The sequence below is a fragment of the Lutzomyia longipalpis genome, chromosome 3 (genome assembly GCF_024334085.1).
Source record: "Lutzomyia longipalpis isolate SR_M1_2022 chromosome 3, ASM2433408v1".
In the NCBI taxonomy this organism is placed as follows: Eukaryota; Metazoa; Arthropoda; class Insecta; order Diptera; family Psychodidae; genus Lutzomyia; species Lutzomyia longipalpis.
The window spans coordinates 56436-74815 of NC_074709.1; the positions used below are offsets into that span (position 1 = coordinate 56436).

At 34.6% G+C, this 18380-nt stretch overlaps 1 protein-coding gene across 4 annotated transcripts in view; it reads right to left on the minus strand.

Annotated features, from left to right (window-relative positions):
* The window catches only part of LOC129794309 (T-box transcription factor TBX2b-like), a 71250-nt gene extending 53397 nt beyond the window's left edge, over positions 1 to 17853 (minus strand). The window contains exons 1-4 of one of the 4 annotated variants that reach the window (XM_055835104.1): positions 17550 to 17653; positions 17215 to 17307; positions 6705 to 7013; positions 1886 to 2547 (exon numbers count right to left, since the gene is read on the minus strand). In XM_055835104.1, the coding sequence (XP_055691079.1) occupies positions 1886 to 1967 (82 nt within the window). In that variant the 5' untranslated portion in view covers positions 1968 to 2547; positions 6705 to 7013; positions 17215 to 17307; positions 17550 to 17653. Of the gene's footprint in view, positions 1 to 1885; positions 5365 to 6704; positions 7014 to 17214; positions 17308 to 17549; positions 17654 to 17780 lie in introns of those variants that run through there. The other 3 variants (XM_055835105.1, XM_055835106.1, XM_055835102.1) reach the window with 3 other exon arrangements.
* Positions 17854 to 18380: the final 527 nt, after the last annotated feature.

Here is an 18380-nt window from a genome sequence, read left to right on the forward strand (position 1 = left end):
TTCCAAGAATGCGATATGAATGTTTAATCGCCATTGGAGCGTTCTTCAACATTTATTTAATCAATAATGCTCACTTCGTACACTCAAAGACATATTGTTAAAGTACATTATATTTAGTGTTATTTGTATTATAAGTCAAGATGTCCCAGACACTTGTTTTTGATAGATTGACTTAATTTATTTGTCAATCATTGTGTTAGTTTTTATTATTGCTGCCTATTAATTTTTTAAAAAAATCTGCTTTTAGCTGGGATTCTGTCCTTACTTTTATTAATTCAATAAATAAGTAAATAAAAATGTCTGAATTATCTTGAATTTGAGGCAATCTTTAAATATGAAATAATGTTCTTCTGAAGCTTTTGATTCGAGCTTTTTCGATTTTTTTAAATAATTTTTCTAAAAAGCTCGATCAACCGGCCATGTTGAACATGTCGAAGAAAATAAGATGGTGAGACATCACAGGAGTTTTTAATCTTTTTAGAACAACGCGAGAATCAATGGTGTGAATGGACAAGGCGCTGTGGGGGCAGGTGGATTAGAACTCGTGTCTCTGTGCACATAAATAATAATCGCCTGTTGTGGGGTTTTTATTTTTATTTGTACAAAGCATAGACGAAAGACGCGATACCATGAAGGCACTCAACAAAAGCTTTATTTGTAAGCGATGTGCTATTGTAGATAATTGTGAGAATCAACAATATGAGAATTCATTACACCTCATCTTGGTGGTCCATCGCTTAAATAAGAGTTTCATGAACTACATTTAACCACCAATTTTTCCATCATTTTTTTTTTCACTTCCATCTTCCTTATTTGCTCCATTTCATCGCTTCTTCTTCTTCTACACACGCACAATAATAATCATTTTAAAAGTTTCTTTGTATATTTTTTCACCCGCGTGTTTTATTGGTTGTTGAATTAGTCTCTTACTTATTTATTTCTTCTACTGCTCTCGTCGCATCTTCCGTGTCTTTATTGAATAATTTTCTTCTTCATTGCAAATTTCAATGCAGAAAGTTAGAGAAGAGACCTTTCACAGACATAATCATTAGGTGGGATTGTCACACAAAAAAAAAAACATTATTGCAAAAATGATGGTCAGTAATATGTCACAGTAATTGTCGTTGTGAAAAAAGAGAATTGTTTTTACTCATTTCACAATAACTATTACAAAAATGATTGGGATCAGACAGTATGTTTTTAATGAATTCGTTTTGGATTATATTTTTTTTTGCAAATTAGAAAAAAAAAGTTCTAGAATTTCTTTAAAACCTATATAAGTTTAAAAATTATTTTAAAAAAAATACCCTCCATAAGACAATTCTAAAAATATTGGACGATGTTTTTCTTTTACTTTTAAAAAATAATTACATAAGTATTAAAATGAATAACTATTTTGAGTAATTTTGTAACGAAATTATTTATTTACTAATTTTAAGTTACTTTTTTACCCCGTTGTTCTAACATAAGTGAAATAAAAACGTTTTAACGACAATCCTGCAAGAAACTTAAACTAAATTGGTCCAAGAAAATTCTAAATTCTAATAAGATTCTTGACGGCGGTTCTAATAAGATTATTTCTTACATCTATTTAACTACAACTCTTTGTATTTATCTAACTGGACATTGATCATTCGTTTTGTTAGTGTAATTTATATTTTGGAAATATTTTTGTAAATGCGACAAGTTAGTAAATAAAAATCATATCTCTCCGACATATTCAGAAGCAAATAAAAGCTTATCTTGAGAAAATAATTTCTTTTAAATGGTCACATGCTTCATAATAATTTTTCTTCTTAGACTTTGGATAGGTACCTATATTGATTGGCTTTTAGAGTTAAAAGAGTTTAAGAAATATATGTACATATAAGAAAAGGTTTCAAACCTGGCAATCTCTGAAGGATTTGCTGCCGGTATATCTCCTGTGCTATATGCTGATGCATTCGATATTCTGCCAATTCACCCATTTTGTTTCTTTTTTCTTTCAACAATTATTTATCCAAAAAATCCAAAATAATATTTTTAAGATTATTAAAAAAAAATCACAAAAACACTTTCACAGAGTGAGAGAAGTCTTGTTTGCTTCACTTGGCCGTTGGCAATTTAATGCCGTCTTCGGTCCGTATTAGTCCACTAAATACGTTTGATATGTAATGTATATATGCAGTATATCAGGTTGTTGTAATCCTTGTGTTTGATACGGATTAAATGATTGAGAGACACTGGCGGTGATGTGATTGTTGTAAAAGAAGGCCTCTAATATCGCTGAATTCACTTCGTTTGAGCACTTGGGTGAATAATGAGTGAGACAAGTACGAAAGGAGCGCGCGTACTTTGCCTGTCCAATCAATTAATTAGAGGTGCTATTAGGCCAGAAAAGTCATGTAGCCATATATACATTATTTCTATGCAATGTACATACATAGGTCTCTTCTATTCACTCTCACACCTTATGCTAAGGAGTGCTGTGTGCTGTATATATATGTATCTCCTTGCCTTTGTACATAATTGCGCAAAAATCAATTTTCCCAACACGACACCACTTGGCTATAATAAAATGATTTTAACACTGAGCTGCGTGTCCGCACGGGGTGCATACGCGCGTATATGGGGGTGGTGCGGGGATTACTTTTGGGGTATTGACACTCTCAGAGGGTGGAGAGAACTAAATGCTGAATGTTTTGTTCCCTTCTTTACACGACACGACAAAATGTGCTATGATGTGCCAAAACAGTCACGTCCATTGCACTCAACAGTCATCCAACAACTGCCGAGAGAGGCGGCTGAAGATTGGTTGGAGGCCTGCCGCATTGTTCCCGCTGTGGCTGTGGCCGTTGTGATTTGAATGGCGCGCTGTGTAAAGCTGAGAAAGCCACACCAAACGGTGTGATCTTACTCACTTTCAGCACCGCGATTGAGGGGAAGTGCGTCCTCTTCCCGCTGTGGACGTACCAACAGCCAATTGGCCGGGACCACCGTGTGCAGCCACGCCTCCATCGCGAGCACCCAAAGTAGTGCAATGGCGCAACAAGCTCGCTCTACTATATACCTAACATATATAGAATATCTCCCGCGTCTCTCTTTCCGCACATGGCACCATCACGCGGACAAGGATGGCCAAATAGCCGTTGATCTGTTAATAATGCGACACGATGCTTAATTGAATGCCGCGATTCCATGTCACTTTGCTTTGGGTTCTTTAATATAACCACCACCTCTCATGCCTCGCGTCTGCGCTACCTCTTTGCCGGCATTTGGTGTAAATACAAAGGAAACATCATACGTCATTCATACATCTTCCACGGTTGACACCTCAAATCACATACAGAGGAAGTCATCCATGGGCAATTTTCACTAACAAAATCTGTTGTTTTTTTTTTCTTTAATGTACAACCAACGCGTGGGATGCTAGCGGTTGCTATAGTTCAAACACACAGCGTGGGGTTAACCTTACGGGTTTAGAAATTTAATAACATTCGGGATAAAGTCTCAAAAGTATTTTGTTCCACTTTATCGTCAAATCAGATACATTTTACAACATACACGTGATTAGAAGGAATTCAAAACTTCTTTTTTTTTATTATAAAAAGAATGTATAGAAACGAATCAGTACATATCTTATGCTCATAATTATTTAATTTTTTTTTAATTATAAGTTTTGATGAGACTTTGTTTTAGAATCGTATTTTTGTACATATAAATAAAATAAGTAATTTTTGTTTAAAGTAGGTTTTTCAGTTAAATAATAAATAAATCGAATAAAAGAACGTTAAAAAGTTAAATTAAAAATAAAACTAACAAAAATCTTGTAACAATATGATGGGAATGCCCGGAGACTATTTAAAAATTTAAAAAACCTCTCTAGGTGAGCTTTTAAATGTTATTTATTGTCTATTTCCTAAAATTAATCTTCTCCAAAAGTGAGCTTATGTTATTTACGCAGTAGTAATTTTGCAAAAAAAAAATCTTTACATTTTAAGGCGTAAATAAGTAAAAATGTTTTGAATAATCCTTTATGTTTATTTACGCGTAATGTAGAAAATACTTTTCTTATACATTTTGATGTAATATTGTTTTACAATCTTTAGTGTGAGTTCCCCTTAATTTTACAATTTTTACAGTGAGTTTCCCAATTTTTAAATTTAAATCTCAAGATTATAATTATGGATTATTTTCTATTTTTATTGCACATTTTATTGGGCGGTTTTTTTATGGTGAATACTATGAAATTCTTGCATGCATACATATGTACTCGTCTAAATAAATTCTATATACAAGGGCTTGTGAGAGGAATGAAAAATATTCTTTTAATCAATAAGGCGCATTTCTTACCTCCTTCTATGATTATTATGTGGTGTAATTGCACTTATTAAGAGAAAATTGCATTTTATATGCAAATTTTTAGGCCTTGCGCATTCAACTGATTACATTCCTTCTCTCTCCCCTTATTATTTCTCTTTTAGAAAGAAAAAAAATCTTATGGGCACAAAAGCCACCATTCACGAGCTAATCCACGCGAAGAACATGCTATAATAAAATGCAATTCACGCAGTGAATTCGGCTATCATAAAAACGCCAATGACTTTTCACTGGAAATGAATGGAAGGGAAAAAGAAAAGATGAAAAGATGTAAGAAAGAAAAAAAAAATTGTGGGCAATAATATAAAAATGTGGAGGAGTAATGAGAAATTTAGCATAACGCTTTGTTCGGTAATTTGTTGGGTAATCTCTTGTAAGCCTAATTCGCTCTATCAAATGGTAACAAATTTGCTTATGCATATGGAATTGTTTTTTTTTTTTTAATTTTGAGAGAACAAGATTAACCATTTAGATCTTGGAATTTTTATATAATTAAAACATTTTTCTTTCAAAGGGGGCCCGGCATCGTGCTCGTGGTGAAAATATACTTTTTTTTTGTTATCTTTATTGGTCAAAATTTAAATCACAATTTGTTTTTCCCGTTAAACATGGCGAATGTGTTAATTTTGATACTTCTCTCTGCGCAATTTTGTGGTAGCTCCACACATGGGTGGAGTCGCACTGGGGGACCACACAGAGATTTTCCTATTTTTATTTTATCTTCAAAATTCACGGATAAAGGGCAAATTATGCAAATTACCACGTATTTTCGCGGTTATAAAACTCATCTATTTGCTAAGGTAAAAGCTCTACTCAATCCATTTGATATGTTAATTGAATTGGAATTTCTGGGTATATGTTGAATGTAGTGAAAATTTTAAATCAAGTTCTTAAGGCATTAAAACAAGTTTAAAAAAAAAACTTATAAAAGAAACATATAAGGAAAAAAAGAAGAGATTAAATTCTTTGACGTTTGCTAATGAGAACTTTGCACTTCTTTTTTTTTTTTACTAATAAAGAAATTCCATTGATTAATGGTTCATATTTTAGAAGTTCTAGAAAAAGCTCAAACGAAACTTTACGTTTTTGGGTCTTCTTTAACTTAAGCTTTTCCTCATAATTTGAACAACTGTTTTTCCTATTATTTCTTTTTTTTGTGTCTCATTGGTAGGTCAAAGAATAAAGTTTAAATTAAATTTATTAACAAAAAAAAACGAACTAACGTCAAAAAAATCATAAACCTCAAATCTCTTATACTACCACAGTGGAGACGCCAAGTGATGTATTTTTATGCTTTCGGAGAAAATCCCCCCAAAGCTTCTGGGACAGAGATTGATTTGACTTTTTGTGCAACAAAGGCAGCTTTCACCATGATCGAGATAATTTTGTTAAACACAAAAACATATTCCAATTGTGGAGCAAAATTATGTGCTTTTGTATTTTGATTAAATTATTATATGTTGCATTGAAAAGCTAATAAAAAATCAATGCATTCAGAGCAAACTCTTGGAGGCTGTGAAAGGGAATTTTCCACCATTAAATTGCACATACATACATAAATGATAAATTGGCAAATTGATTATGAGAAAAACATGCGGCGTGTGGGTGGGAAGGGGATGGAAAACATGTAAGAAATTTTCATGTTGGGCGTATCGCGCACTTCAAAACTTTTGATTCTCTTAATGTGCGCGCAATTTGAGGACCAATTAATTTTCTCCTGTACATTGCAGACGATGGGTGGTCCCATACTGGCGGCAAGAGTGCTGTGAATGAGATGAAATTTCTCTCAAACTGTGAGAAAATTCCATTCGCTTTTATCACAGAAACGGGGGTAAATACGGTTCCATCATCGTAAGATAAAGGTTTGTATTTATATCAATAACTATTTGCATTTTAATTTTAAAACAACAAAATTCATCCAAAGGGAAATTTTCCATGTGTTTGGCGTCATTGAAAAATTCCTCCAAAATACACATTTAAGAGGTAAAAGTTCAGTGTTGTGATGAAGAAGAAAAAAGCAAATTTAATTGCTTCACGACTCGCATGTTTTTTTGCTTCCACGACGAAGCTTTTTTCTTTACGTTAATATTGATTAAATGAGCAAATTGTGAGATGTGAAAAAAAATTAATCGTATAAATCATACACTGGCAGATACTTTTAGCTTAAAGTTGTTGTGTGTGTGGCATAAAGACAAGGAAAAGTAATAATAATTGATAAAAAAAACAACAAAAATTAAAGGGAAAAATTAAAGATGTGTCCCGAGAAGTGAGACAAAAAATTAGCATAAAACATAAGCATTAAAATGGGGAGAAGGAAGAATAAAAAAAAAGTTTGATTACTTTACCAGAATTTCGTCAAGTGCCATCATCTGCTCCGGAGAGGAATCTCCCTCTTTTATGCATTTGAAGCCCAAATATCCCATGGAGACAATATGTGAGAAATGTACTCCTTATCTCGCCTCTTGAGCACCACCAGCAGCCAGTTCCACAGAAGTTCCACGCACATGTCGCTCGATTGTGTTTTATTCCTTCTCTTAAAAAGATATTTAATGTCCTGATGTACCATTTTTGCCACTTATCCATGGCATCCTCTCCCTTATGTGCAGCCCCAAAGCTATTATAAGCAACTCCTGATGTGTCGGTGTGGCTCCACACTTTTATATCACAAAGAGGAAAATCACTAACAGACAATATGAAATAACAAAAAAAAAAAAAAAGAAAAAAATATATTTTATTTCTCTTTAAAAAACAACTTCTCAAAAGAAGGTAATTCTTGAAGAGAAAAGTCAAAATTATCTTTCAGTAATTACTCTTCTCTTACTGCTTCACACATTCTTGCAATGATTTCACGGCTTGATGACCTCCCACACAGAATAATACTTAATTCCCCCACCTTCGCACAAAAGGTACATATACTTACATAAAATTTGTGTCCATCATTCGCTCATTTCTTTGGCAAGAAATGTGTTTTCGCTACTGTTTTTGCAAAGAAAAATGATTTATTTATCAAAAATGTTAAATAGATTTTGTTATTTATTAACTAGAGTCTTGCATTTTAATGTGAGAGATGCACAATCTTTTGAAGAAACCTTTTTCAATCCTTTTTCATGAGCTGCATGTAAAGAATATATTTTTTTAATTAAATAAATCATAAATGATGATATACCTATTGACAGAAAAACATTTAGATGAAATAATGAGACAAAAATTCTCTATCAGAATAAAAAATTTTGAAATAAGAAAAATTTATATACTGACAGAATAAAATTCAATAATGACTTTTCTATTGATTAAAGAAAAAAAAATAACAGAAGAGTCTTTAAGAACTTAAGTTTCCCAAATTAATAAAAACATTCCTTAGAATAAAAATAGAGAAATTAAAACACAATACATAAATTATTGGCACTTATCATCCCCTGACTGAGATCCAATTGGCTCGAGGCTGTGAATGAAATGAATGAGAAACTGCACGAGACCCCCGAATTGAGGAAAATTTTTCAATTTCACTTTCCATTAATTTTCTTTCAATCGTTTTATTTTTTTCTTACCTACTACATTGCATTTTAGCTGGAATGTGGTACCTTCTAAGTATATGGCAGGAGTCTCAATGAAAATTGATGAAGAATTTGGCACTAGTTGACACGAAGCCACATCCTTCGCTCAATGCTGCCTCATGTGTTTTTTCTTGCATGTTCTTTTGGGTGGTATAAAAATCTTTTGGCGTGCAACTCCTTCCATTAAGAATTCTCCTTGTCTGCGCTCAATCTCAATGTTCTCTTCCCAAAAAGATGTTCTGCTGAAGTACTCTCTTTTTGCCGCATTGCTCTCTTTCCCACTCGTGGCTCTCGTTGCCGGCGTAAACCGTGACGGCGTCAAAAGTTTTGTGTTTTTTTTTCTCGGTTCAGAGGATTTTGGCGCCATCGTCCCAGCCACATGCCTTCACCGGGGCCCTCCGTCTTCCGCCTTTGCCTCTCGCATCATTTATGCGCGGCAAATGGACAGTGTTGAGCCCATGGGAGCAAGCATATATATACATACAACGAAGAGTACAAAAGGGGCGCGCACTCGAAAACTGTGAGAGATTATCTCGGTTCTTAACAAGATAGTCAGATTCTTATAAATAATTCCTCGCAGCTAGTGGAATGTTTCCCTCACCATGCGTCCTCTCTCTCTCTCTCTCCATCTTGTCGTTTGTTGAATATATGTATCTTTGATTGCTCACAGATCCAATGCTCATAGTCATAATTCTTGTACTCATCAAACGTCCACTGATGGGCAAAACCACCACCACTATTGGATGCCATTCCACCTTCCCAGTTCTCCACTAAATCCCCGCGCACGTCTCGTGTGTGAGTGTGAAAGAGACAATTGACCCCACAATGTGATCTTCCCACTTGAGTCTTGTGCTGGAGGATTTTAAGCGGGGGTGGAATTAAATTATAATTGTTTTCGGTTAAAATTGTTTGTTTTCTTCTCAAGGTTATTTTCTTTTCAAAATCGGATTATTAGTTTTTTTACCATTAAGAAACGAATTATGAGGGTTTATAAATTATTTATGAAAGGTTTTCAAATAAGAGATGCTCATCTTTGTTCTTGAAGGTCCTTCTCGTCCTATTTTAAGATTAAATATTAATAGAATTTTATTCTTCAACAATTTCATTCACAACCTTTAAAAAAAATTCAGCGCAGTTCTCCACGTCTCATGCTATAGGAGTAGCATGAAAAGCGAAAAAAAAGAGATGTGTGGCCATTTGAAACGCCTGGGAAATTATCTTTGAATGATAAATTAATTTTTAATTAAATTTAAAGCTTATTTCCTCTACATCAACACAGAGACGCGCAAAAACAAATCAAAATTTTTGCTACTCAACATTGTCTTCACCAAACCACCTCTTTTGGAGTCATTTCAGAAAAGAAGCAGTAAATGATGCCATTTTACCTTTTGCCATCGGATATTAGAGTCTTCCTCCTTTCTTGGTCAGGTGGTGTGTGGCACCAAATTAGCACGTTCAGAGACACATTATGTAGCAATTTGCATTTTCTCCACGTGTAATAATTTTTATTTTTTCCAAGTAAAATACTTAAAAGCTCTTTAAGGTTGATTTGGTGAAGAGATTACATGGAAGCATGGTGTTATCTTAGATTTTTAGTAGCTTAAACATAAAGTCACGATAGATAGAATGTCCTGAAAATGTATTCTTATAAAGTTTATGAATTGATCATGAACTTTTGAGTTTTCTGTTAGTATTTGCAGATAATTTTTCATTGCAAGTTAACACATTATTGGAGCTTTCGAGAAATTTTCTTCATATATATTTTTTTTGTATTTAATGTTTTTTAACCTTAGAACGAATGAAAGTTAATTTTTGTAGATAAATTGAGCCCAAAAGCAAAAGTTTAGAGAGACTTTTTCGTGCAAAAATGTCTTACGCATCAACTTCTTTCCCATTTGGAGTAAAGCTCATGCATAAAAAGAATCATCAGACAATGATGTTTCGTGTCACAAATTGGGCAGAAAATAAAATCGTGAGAATATTTTCTTTTGACCTATGTGTGCATTTCGATGGGGTGCACATAAAAATGCAATGAAAAACAGTCATAGAAGAGAGCCACACTGCTGTGTGGCACGTTGGCATTTGAAAATGGGCAGCAGGTGCAAATTGCCATATTGAGCATCTCTTCCCATGTTCATTAACTCGCCCCATGTATGTATATTTTACTCATTAAGAGCTTGAAAGAACTTTTATTGCGCAATAACAAAATTTTCCAACATGACACTTTCTAATTTAGCTTTTTGAAATTAGACGCGCGTCTTTTTTTTTGCCCCCCAACATATGAAAATCATTTGCTGTGCAATCATTTGCCATCGCAATGTTAGGTACATTACATTACATACATACATAATATAACGTATTTAAAGTGAGAAAATAAGGTAAATCACTCACATTGGCGGCTCTTTCGAGAGTCGTGACTCCGGATTCTTGAATTTATAAACCGCCACACATACTCAGGTTGCAGTACGCGCGCGGACTTTGATGTGTGTGGTACAAAGTTCGCGGGAGGTGATATCAAAAAGGCAGGAGGAAGACGGAGAGGGAGGTACATAAGAGATTGGATTAAAAGCAACCATTTATATTACTTTATAAAACTTTAAGCGATGGAGTTGCGCGTGTGATAATCTCTCTCTAAGGAGTTTTCTTCAGCCTGCTATCGCGTGGAGTGTCATTTCAGTGGTTGCCACAAAGATGAATGGGCTCACTTAACTCATCACACCTCTGACGTTATTAATTTTCAGGTGACGGTGTCTCATTAGGGATAATGGTTGTTACACAGTTTGTAATCTGACTGTGTGGCTTTTCCACCGCCCCATGGTGGTCTTATTTAATTTTAATTCACAAAATGCACTTCAATGTATTGCTTTTCCTCCAATGAGGACAATTTACTCAATGAAAAATTAATAATTTTCCACATTTCCCATAAGGTTTGTGAATTAATTGAAAAATACAGGAGAAAGTCACGCAAAAGCTTTCGCTCTTGGAGCTTTTACAAAGCAAATTTATATGTAGTAAAGTCCCCTTATAACGAATAATTGGATGTACTACTCTCGCGCATTAAAAATAATGTGTGTGAAAAGTCTATCCGATGATTAGTTATAAGGAATCTTTACTGTAGTAAACAAAATTTAATCAACATTGAGTTAATAATGGTAAATGGTAGTTCAATATAATTGAAGAGTTTGAGTAAAAATTGAGCATTTTTTGAATTGTTAAAAAATAGTTGAACTGACCTCACTCCGCTATCGCTCGTCTTGATTCAGAGGATTCAAAAAAAAATTATGAGTGAGCTTTAAAAAATTTCCTGAGTTTTTAAAGACTTCCACCACACAAGGTTTGAGAAATCAACGATGGTGGCGGCATATTTTTTATTCAAGTGGCGTCGAAGAATAAATTCTTATCATTCTCTCAACTCCGCCCCGTTTGAGAGGAGCTTCTGCGGTTCCCTTTATCCACTACTTAATCCTCTTCTACCATACATATACTTTATCCCTTTCACATTTTTTTTCTACACGGAAATCTAGAGGATAAATTAATGACGACATAAGATATGATTCTTCCAAAATACGGCGACAATTTGCCATGCTACAAGTGGCTAAATTAGCTGTAAATGCCTTATTCGGGGATAGAAAAAAAAATACGGCGCCTCTTCGTGGAGAAAAGGATTAATTGTGACATCAAAAGGATTCCTTTCAGGGAACTCTAAGCAAAAACACATGTCGTCGCGCGCGTGGATTCTTGTCTGCTCTGTTGGTAAAGTACCATCGTTCAACCCCTTTTTTTATGGAAATAGATAATGTTTGCCATCCTATCCCTTTCCCTTTCCCTTTCCCTTTCCCAAAGAAAACCACTAAATAAATGCCTCATCTATTTTTATGGTTGACTCATAAAATTTTTCAGAGTTTTAATAAACAATTTAGACATTCTTAAGAAATTATGTCTTGAATAAAGGACCTCCATGGTTTAATTTTAATAATTTGGAATATGTATAATGTTACATTCATTCAAGAATGCGTGTCAATATTTGTAGCTTTTCGACACAGTTGATTGTGTTTCAAGTAGTCCAATAATTTCTCATGCTAAAAATTTCCTTTATGATTTTACTCATAGTAAAGATTTAAATTAAGATGAAGCATAATTTTTAGAGATAGATTTTATTCTATTTAAAAATTAGAAAGAATTTTTTTTATTCAGATTTAGTTTCATTTTTTGTTTAGAAAGTATGCAACTGTCTAAAAATGACTTGCATAAAATTAGAAGTTATTTTTCAATTATCAAAAAGAAACTCAATTTTTTTCGTCAATTTTAAATAAAATATAGTAAAAAAAAAGAGAAGAAACAATTTCCGCAATCTTCTTATATCTTTGCAGGCAGTGAGTTCCTATACAACAAATTGCAACACACATGATTCTTTATGCTGATGCTATATATGCTAAAGTGGTGGCAGTGATTGAATCAAAGTCGGCAAATTGTAAGTAAAGTGTTTCATTTACAAGGGAGTTTAACGAATGAGTTTCTCAGTGTAAGCCCTCTGATCTTCAGTATCTCAGAGAGCATTTCCTCGGCGAACCTTTAAGCCTCTCATGGGATATCGGATTCGCGTCACCGGTGAACGGAGCCACAGAGGCAGGCGCCTTTCAATAGGGATGGCATAAGATTTATTCGGGTGCATATTATGTGGCTCGTCTTTTTCTTCCCATATGCACAAACCCGCACTTATCACAACCACTTTATGGGGCATGACTGAGAATTTTTGGAAGGCGCGCATGAGTTTTTTTAGACAGAGAGAGATACACAGAAAAAAAGGGTGCTGCAGAAGCTGTCGTCAGTGCACGCAAGATAAGAAGACCATCGTGGACGCCTGATGCCGCGCGTATAGACCTCACAAAAAGACGAATTAGTTCCGCTTCTGATCATTCCCTCCTCATTTGTTCAATTTGAGCGGTAAATTATTTTAATGATTCCCAGCCGCGTTTCTTCGCTATATCCCAATATATTTTGCCATATATACTTTTTCTCCTTCTCAAATATAATTTGTACAAAAATGATAACAAATTGCCAAAGGAGAAAATACATCGTTACTCCCATGGCGGGAATTTTTATCTCGCGGTCGTTTTTTGTTGTTGTTTCTTTTGCTGCTGCCCAGCTCGTTTATTCACAAACTAGTTGAAGATTGCAATCTTCTCCCAAGAAAAACGTTTATGTTAATAAAAATGTGTGCTGGTCGCTTTTTTTTTCTTTTTTTCTTCTTCTTGAATCTTCTCACACTGACATAAATGACCATCCTTATCTCTGGGTGATGTTTATTTTATAAATTTCGATATTTTCTCAGTTTGTGCCAAAGATCATTCTCCTCCCTTCCAATCAAGTTTTAATGTGTCGATAGGGATGAAATATCCGCACTTTTCTACTCCTTTTCTACTTCTACGTCCATACAACGTTGTTTTGGTATATTTTTAGTAATTGATTTTTAAGAAATTTCGGGATGATTACTAATAATAAAACTATGTTGTTAAAAACGTCAATTAAACACCATAAAAAATGACTTTTCTGCAATTTTCTTATACTCAACGCATACAAAAACTGTGGTAGACGCAAATCTTTAAAAAAAAATGCCAAAAACGTTTGAATTTCATTGAAATTTAACTAAATCTTCAATCATAGAGTGTGGTTATTACAAATCGATCACTTTGCAGCACAGGCAATATCGTTGATCCAGAAAAAAAGAAATCTCTTTTAGCTTCCTCCCTCCTCCAAAACAAATAAAAAATAAAAATAAAAACGAGACCATCACGGTTTTGGTCGTTTTGTGTTATATTTTGAAATCATTCCAAAAGAATGAGTGAAAGAGGAGAAAAAAAAAGAAGGTCCGAAAGAGTTTCCACATTGGGAAACAATAAATTTCTGGTGGAATCCCAAAAAATACCACCCACCAACTCAAATACATCGCGCATGGTGGTTTCTCGAGCATAATCTCCCTGACTAGCTTTTCGTCTTCCGCCCCTCGCGCTCTGTTCATCACGTTAGACACCATCGCCTCGTGCACAAACACACATAAATCATAGTCTTAGAATAATAAGGAGAAAAAGCGAGAGATCTTAACAAGATCTGCATAAATATAGCAATTAAGTCATTAATTTCCGTGATTTTTTTTCTCCTTCTTGTTCCCTATTGCTGTATTGAATTCTCTTCTATGTGGTCAAAGTGAAGCCCATGATCTTCTCTCTAAGCTAATCTTCCTTTTTGCTTCCTTCGCCTCACACAAAATATCTTGCCTTAGATAAAAAAAAAAAACTAAAGATTTCTTCCCAGCTAATTGATGAAGAATTGAGATAAATTGTTGGAAAAAAAATTAATGTACGAATGAATTTCACATTCAATCATGATTAAAATTATTTGCCTTATCGACACATTTTCTATATACATCACTGACTCAATTTAATTCACCACTCTTTTTTTTCTCTTTAGCATTAACAGCATCAGCAAAAGTTTTTTTTTATTAAAAATTTTTTTTGAATAATCTTGTAGCATTTGAGAAAATAATTTGAGTCTATCTCTTCAAAATTTCAAATTATTTTCTCTAATTTTAATTTCTCTAAAACCTTTTTAGCTGACAAAAGTCTTCACAAATAGATTGAAAGCTCTTTGAATGAACATTTCAAAAATATCATTGAAATGGGTTTTATAGGGTCTCCATGTAAGTTTTAGGTAACAAATCCAGAGCATGCTAAACTATATAAGTTAGTGAGTGTATATACGCAGAAGCTCTGTTTGCAATGTGGATGCGGCCACATGAAAATTTAGCACCTCCAACCTCCGCTTTTCCCACGTAATCATCACGTTGTGTAAATGAAGCAATAAGAGACACCAAATTAACATCGCTCTTCCCTTGAAATTCGCAATTTCCCTGTTAATTTATCGTTTTGGCAAGAACACCATCATATACAGCGCGCGTATGTTAGTTACCTCTTTGCCTTTGTTGGCACATGCGGATGGGAGCAGAATTTTTCCGCGGGAGGGAAAAGATCATCACGGTGGGATTGGTGACGAGCACCACACTGGGTGGAGAATAAGATGAAAAAAAAATAAACAGAATGGAGACAAGGAGAAGAGATCATAAAATTGTGAAACTTTTATAGCTTCATAAAAAGCGAGACCATCAGCAGTCACCATCATCTCCACCACAACCCCCAGTCCCCTTGACGCGACTCTATACACAGCTCATCAACGATCTCGCGATGATCTTCTGTGCCATCCTGAATTGGATTGGTGATGTGGATCAAGTCAATATGGGAGCAAAAACCCACTTCATAATATCCATACACGATTATCAATATTTCGCTTAACACATTTCCTCCGACAGAGAGTTCGCGTGCGGTCCCAACTCTTTGCGTTTATGCGTGGAAGGAAAGCCGCCAAGACTTGCAACGCCGCGACGAGACCTCCCCACAAAGAATTAACGTAAGAAAAAAAAAACAGAACATTCCCAAATGTGGCTTGAAAAGTTTCTTGCGGCAGGTGATCGGTAAATTTTCTTCTTCCACCAACTGTGACATGGAGGACGCAAAGAAAACGCGCAATGGGTGTAAGCATATCTCATGGAGCCACACACGCGGTTCTCTTTCCTAATAAAAATCGATTCCCGTGAAACCATCCACTTCTTATGCTTCTTTTTTTTGGCTCTTTCATTCTTTTCTTAAATGGAGGATGAAGAATACAAGATTTGGATATCATTATTGACTCTCCAATTCATGTGAGATAAAATACACTCCCATTTCAACAAGGAGGCTTTGCTCTTTAGAGAGCTTTTTCTTGTTAAATATACACACATTTTTTTTTTTGACTCTCTGGGAGTTCTACAACACGTGAGCTACCAGAAGAAATTTATTAAAGATCACGAGAGACTACTATTTTTTTAGAAAAGAATAAAATTTTAATAAAGTTGAATTTATAACTCAATCATTGAGCTTTCAGAAAAGCTTATATTGTTTGTTGAGTTGTTGATTGACAAAATGAAGTCACTTTTGGGCAGTTTAGAATTTACTTTTGTATAAAATTAAGGCAAAAATTAAAGCTAACCTCGCCATAAAACGAATTAAGGGAATAAAAGCTTCTAAATACAATTTTTGCTCTTTAAGGAGTTTAATCAGGGCAGTACCTTTCAGGGAATATTGTGCAAGAAATAAAGGCAAAAATGCAAAAAGACAAAAGAGACGAGATCCTCACTGTGGGATTTATTTTTCTTAAGTCAATTTTATCGGAAGCAAGAAAAAGAAATAACAAACATATAGTAGGTAAAAGAAGCGCAAAGAAGTGAATGAGATGCATGTTGGAGGGCAAAGAGGTGCGCGAGGGTGTCTTTATGAGCATATAGCCTGAGTCACATCTCCGAAATCACTTTGCTTCACAGCTTCAACAGACACCGACAGAAAGCTTTGGAGTTTTATAAATTGAAAACATTAGGCGTTGGAGATAAGACAAGGCACAAAATTTCTGCTGGCTTTGCCTCACTTGAGGAGGCCCCCTATAAAATCGTTATTAATAAGGTGCACGGAGGTTTTCTCATTCTCTAAGACTTCTCTCTTTCCTCGCCACCTCCATGGCTGTTTTCTTGAGTATTTTTTTTTTAAACTTCTTTTCTGAATTTCTTTTGATGCGATCCATAACGAAAAAACGGTAGCCGGAGAGTAGCTGATAAGGGAACCCATTTACGGTGCGACAATGTCATCAAAAGTGGCGGCAAAGTGCCAGCTCACAAGGAAATCGTGAGCTGCGATCTGTGTGAGTGGTCTCCCATTCAATTTGGGAAGAATGTAATAAATGTTTTAACGCGCCACAACAAACGGCTTCCCATATACAAAACTTCTTCACTCTGCGCTACTCGCTCTATGTGAATTTATCATACCGCCGGGGCGCACCTCAAGAGAACCCATCACGGTGTTAGGAAAAGGAGATCAAACTCCTCTAATAAACTAGATTTCTTTCTTTTTCTATTTCGTCTTATTCATTCACTAATTTAGGTGTCAATTATTACTCAATTCATGGCCTTTAAGTGCCAGAGCATTGAGTGTGAAGGGAATTTTTACTACAAAATAAAATTAATGCAAGAGGTGAGTTCATTGATGAACCGTAAGAAAGTCAAAGAAAATTTGAAAGGAATTTTTCTCATGAGAAATCCATAATCTAGTAGGTTTGCACTTGCAAATTATTCTGAGAGAATTTGTCTTTTCCTCAGCAACTGCACAAGTTAGATTCAATAAGATTTAAATACAATTGAATACTAAACATAAAACTGACTTACCAGGGGCTTTCTTACAAACAAGATGTTACAAGTCTCCTCCATGACTAGCCATCGAAGTCAGGTCCATGCGGTCCATGAGAACACAAGATGACACTGAAAATTGCACGAAAATAATATAAAAATCATAAAATTATTTATTAAACTTTTTTGGAATTGATTTAATACAACATTTTTTATGGATTTGCAACAAAACCTTGAAGAATTATCAAGGAAAGAAGGAAAAATTCCAAGAGAAAAGATTTTAGCAAGGAGTGAACTGAAAAGTTTTTCCATGACAATCTCCTTGTACGGCATGCTTGAATTCAAGTACTTTATCTACTAAATCTGTATCTCACCTTTATTTCACTGGTTTTATCATCAAATTTTCTTCATTTCCCTATGAAAACATTCACTAAAAAACCCTAAACGAGCTTGGAAAAATGTTGAATTTTTTCGACTACACTGCGCCATCTTGCCCTTCAAACTAGGTACAACACGCGAGCCGTGATGGCAGCACTATTCACTAAGAAGTTGATTGCTTGAACTCAACATTCAATATGGAAAAAAAAATGGAAAAATTGACTTACCTTTGATGCCATCGAAGTCAGGTCCATGCGGTCCATGAGAACACAAGATGACACTGAAAATTGCACGAAAATAACATAAAAATCATTGGAATCGATTGAATAGAACATTTTTTATGGATTTGCAACATAACCTTGAAATTACAAGAGGAAGCAAGGAGTGAACTGAAAAGTTTCTCCATGACAATCTCCATGCTTGAATTCAAGTACTTTATCTACTAAATCTGTATCTCACCTTTATTTCACTTGTTTTATCATCAAATTTTCTTTATTTTCTCTATGAAAACATTCACTCAAAAACCCAAAATGAGCTTGGAAAAGTTTATAAAATTATGTTGAATTTTTTCGACTACACTGCGCCATCCTGCCCTCAAACTAAATAGGTACAACACGCGAGCGGTGATGGCAGCACTATTCACTATGAAGTTGACTGCTTGAACTCAAAATTCAATATGTTCAAGATTTTTAACGAGAAAAAATGGAAAAATTGACTTACCTGCTGGATACAAGAATTAAATCAGAATTGCGATATCTCATCGCAATTCTGCCAAAATATGTAGGTAAGATTTTAATGCGCTTGAATTGCAAGATTTTTGTCTTAAA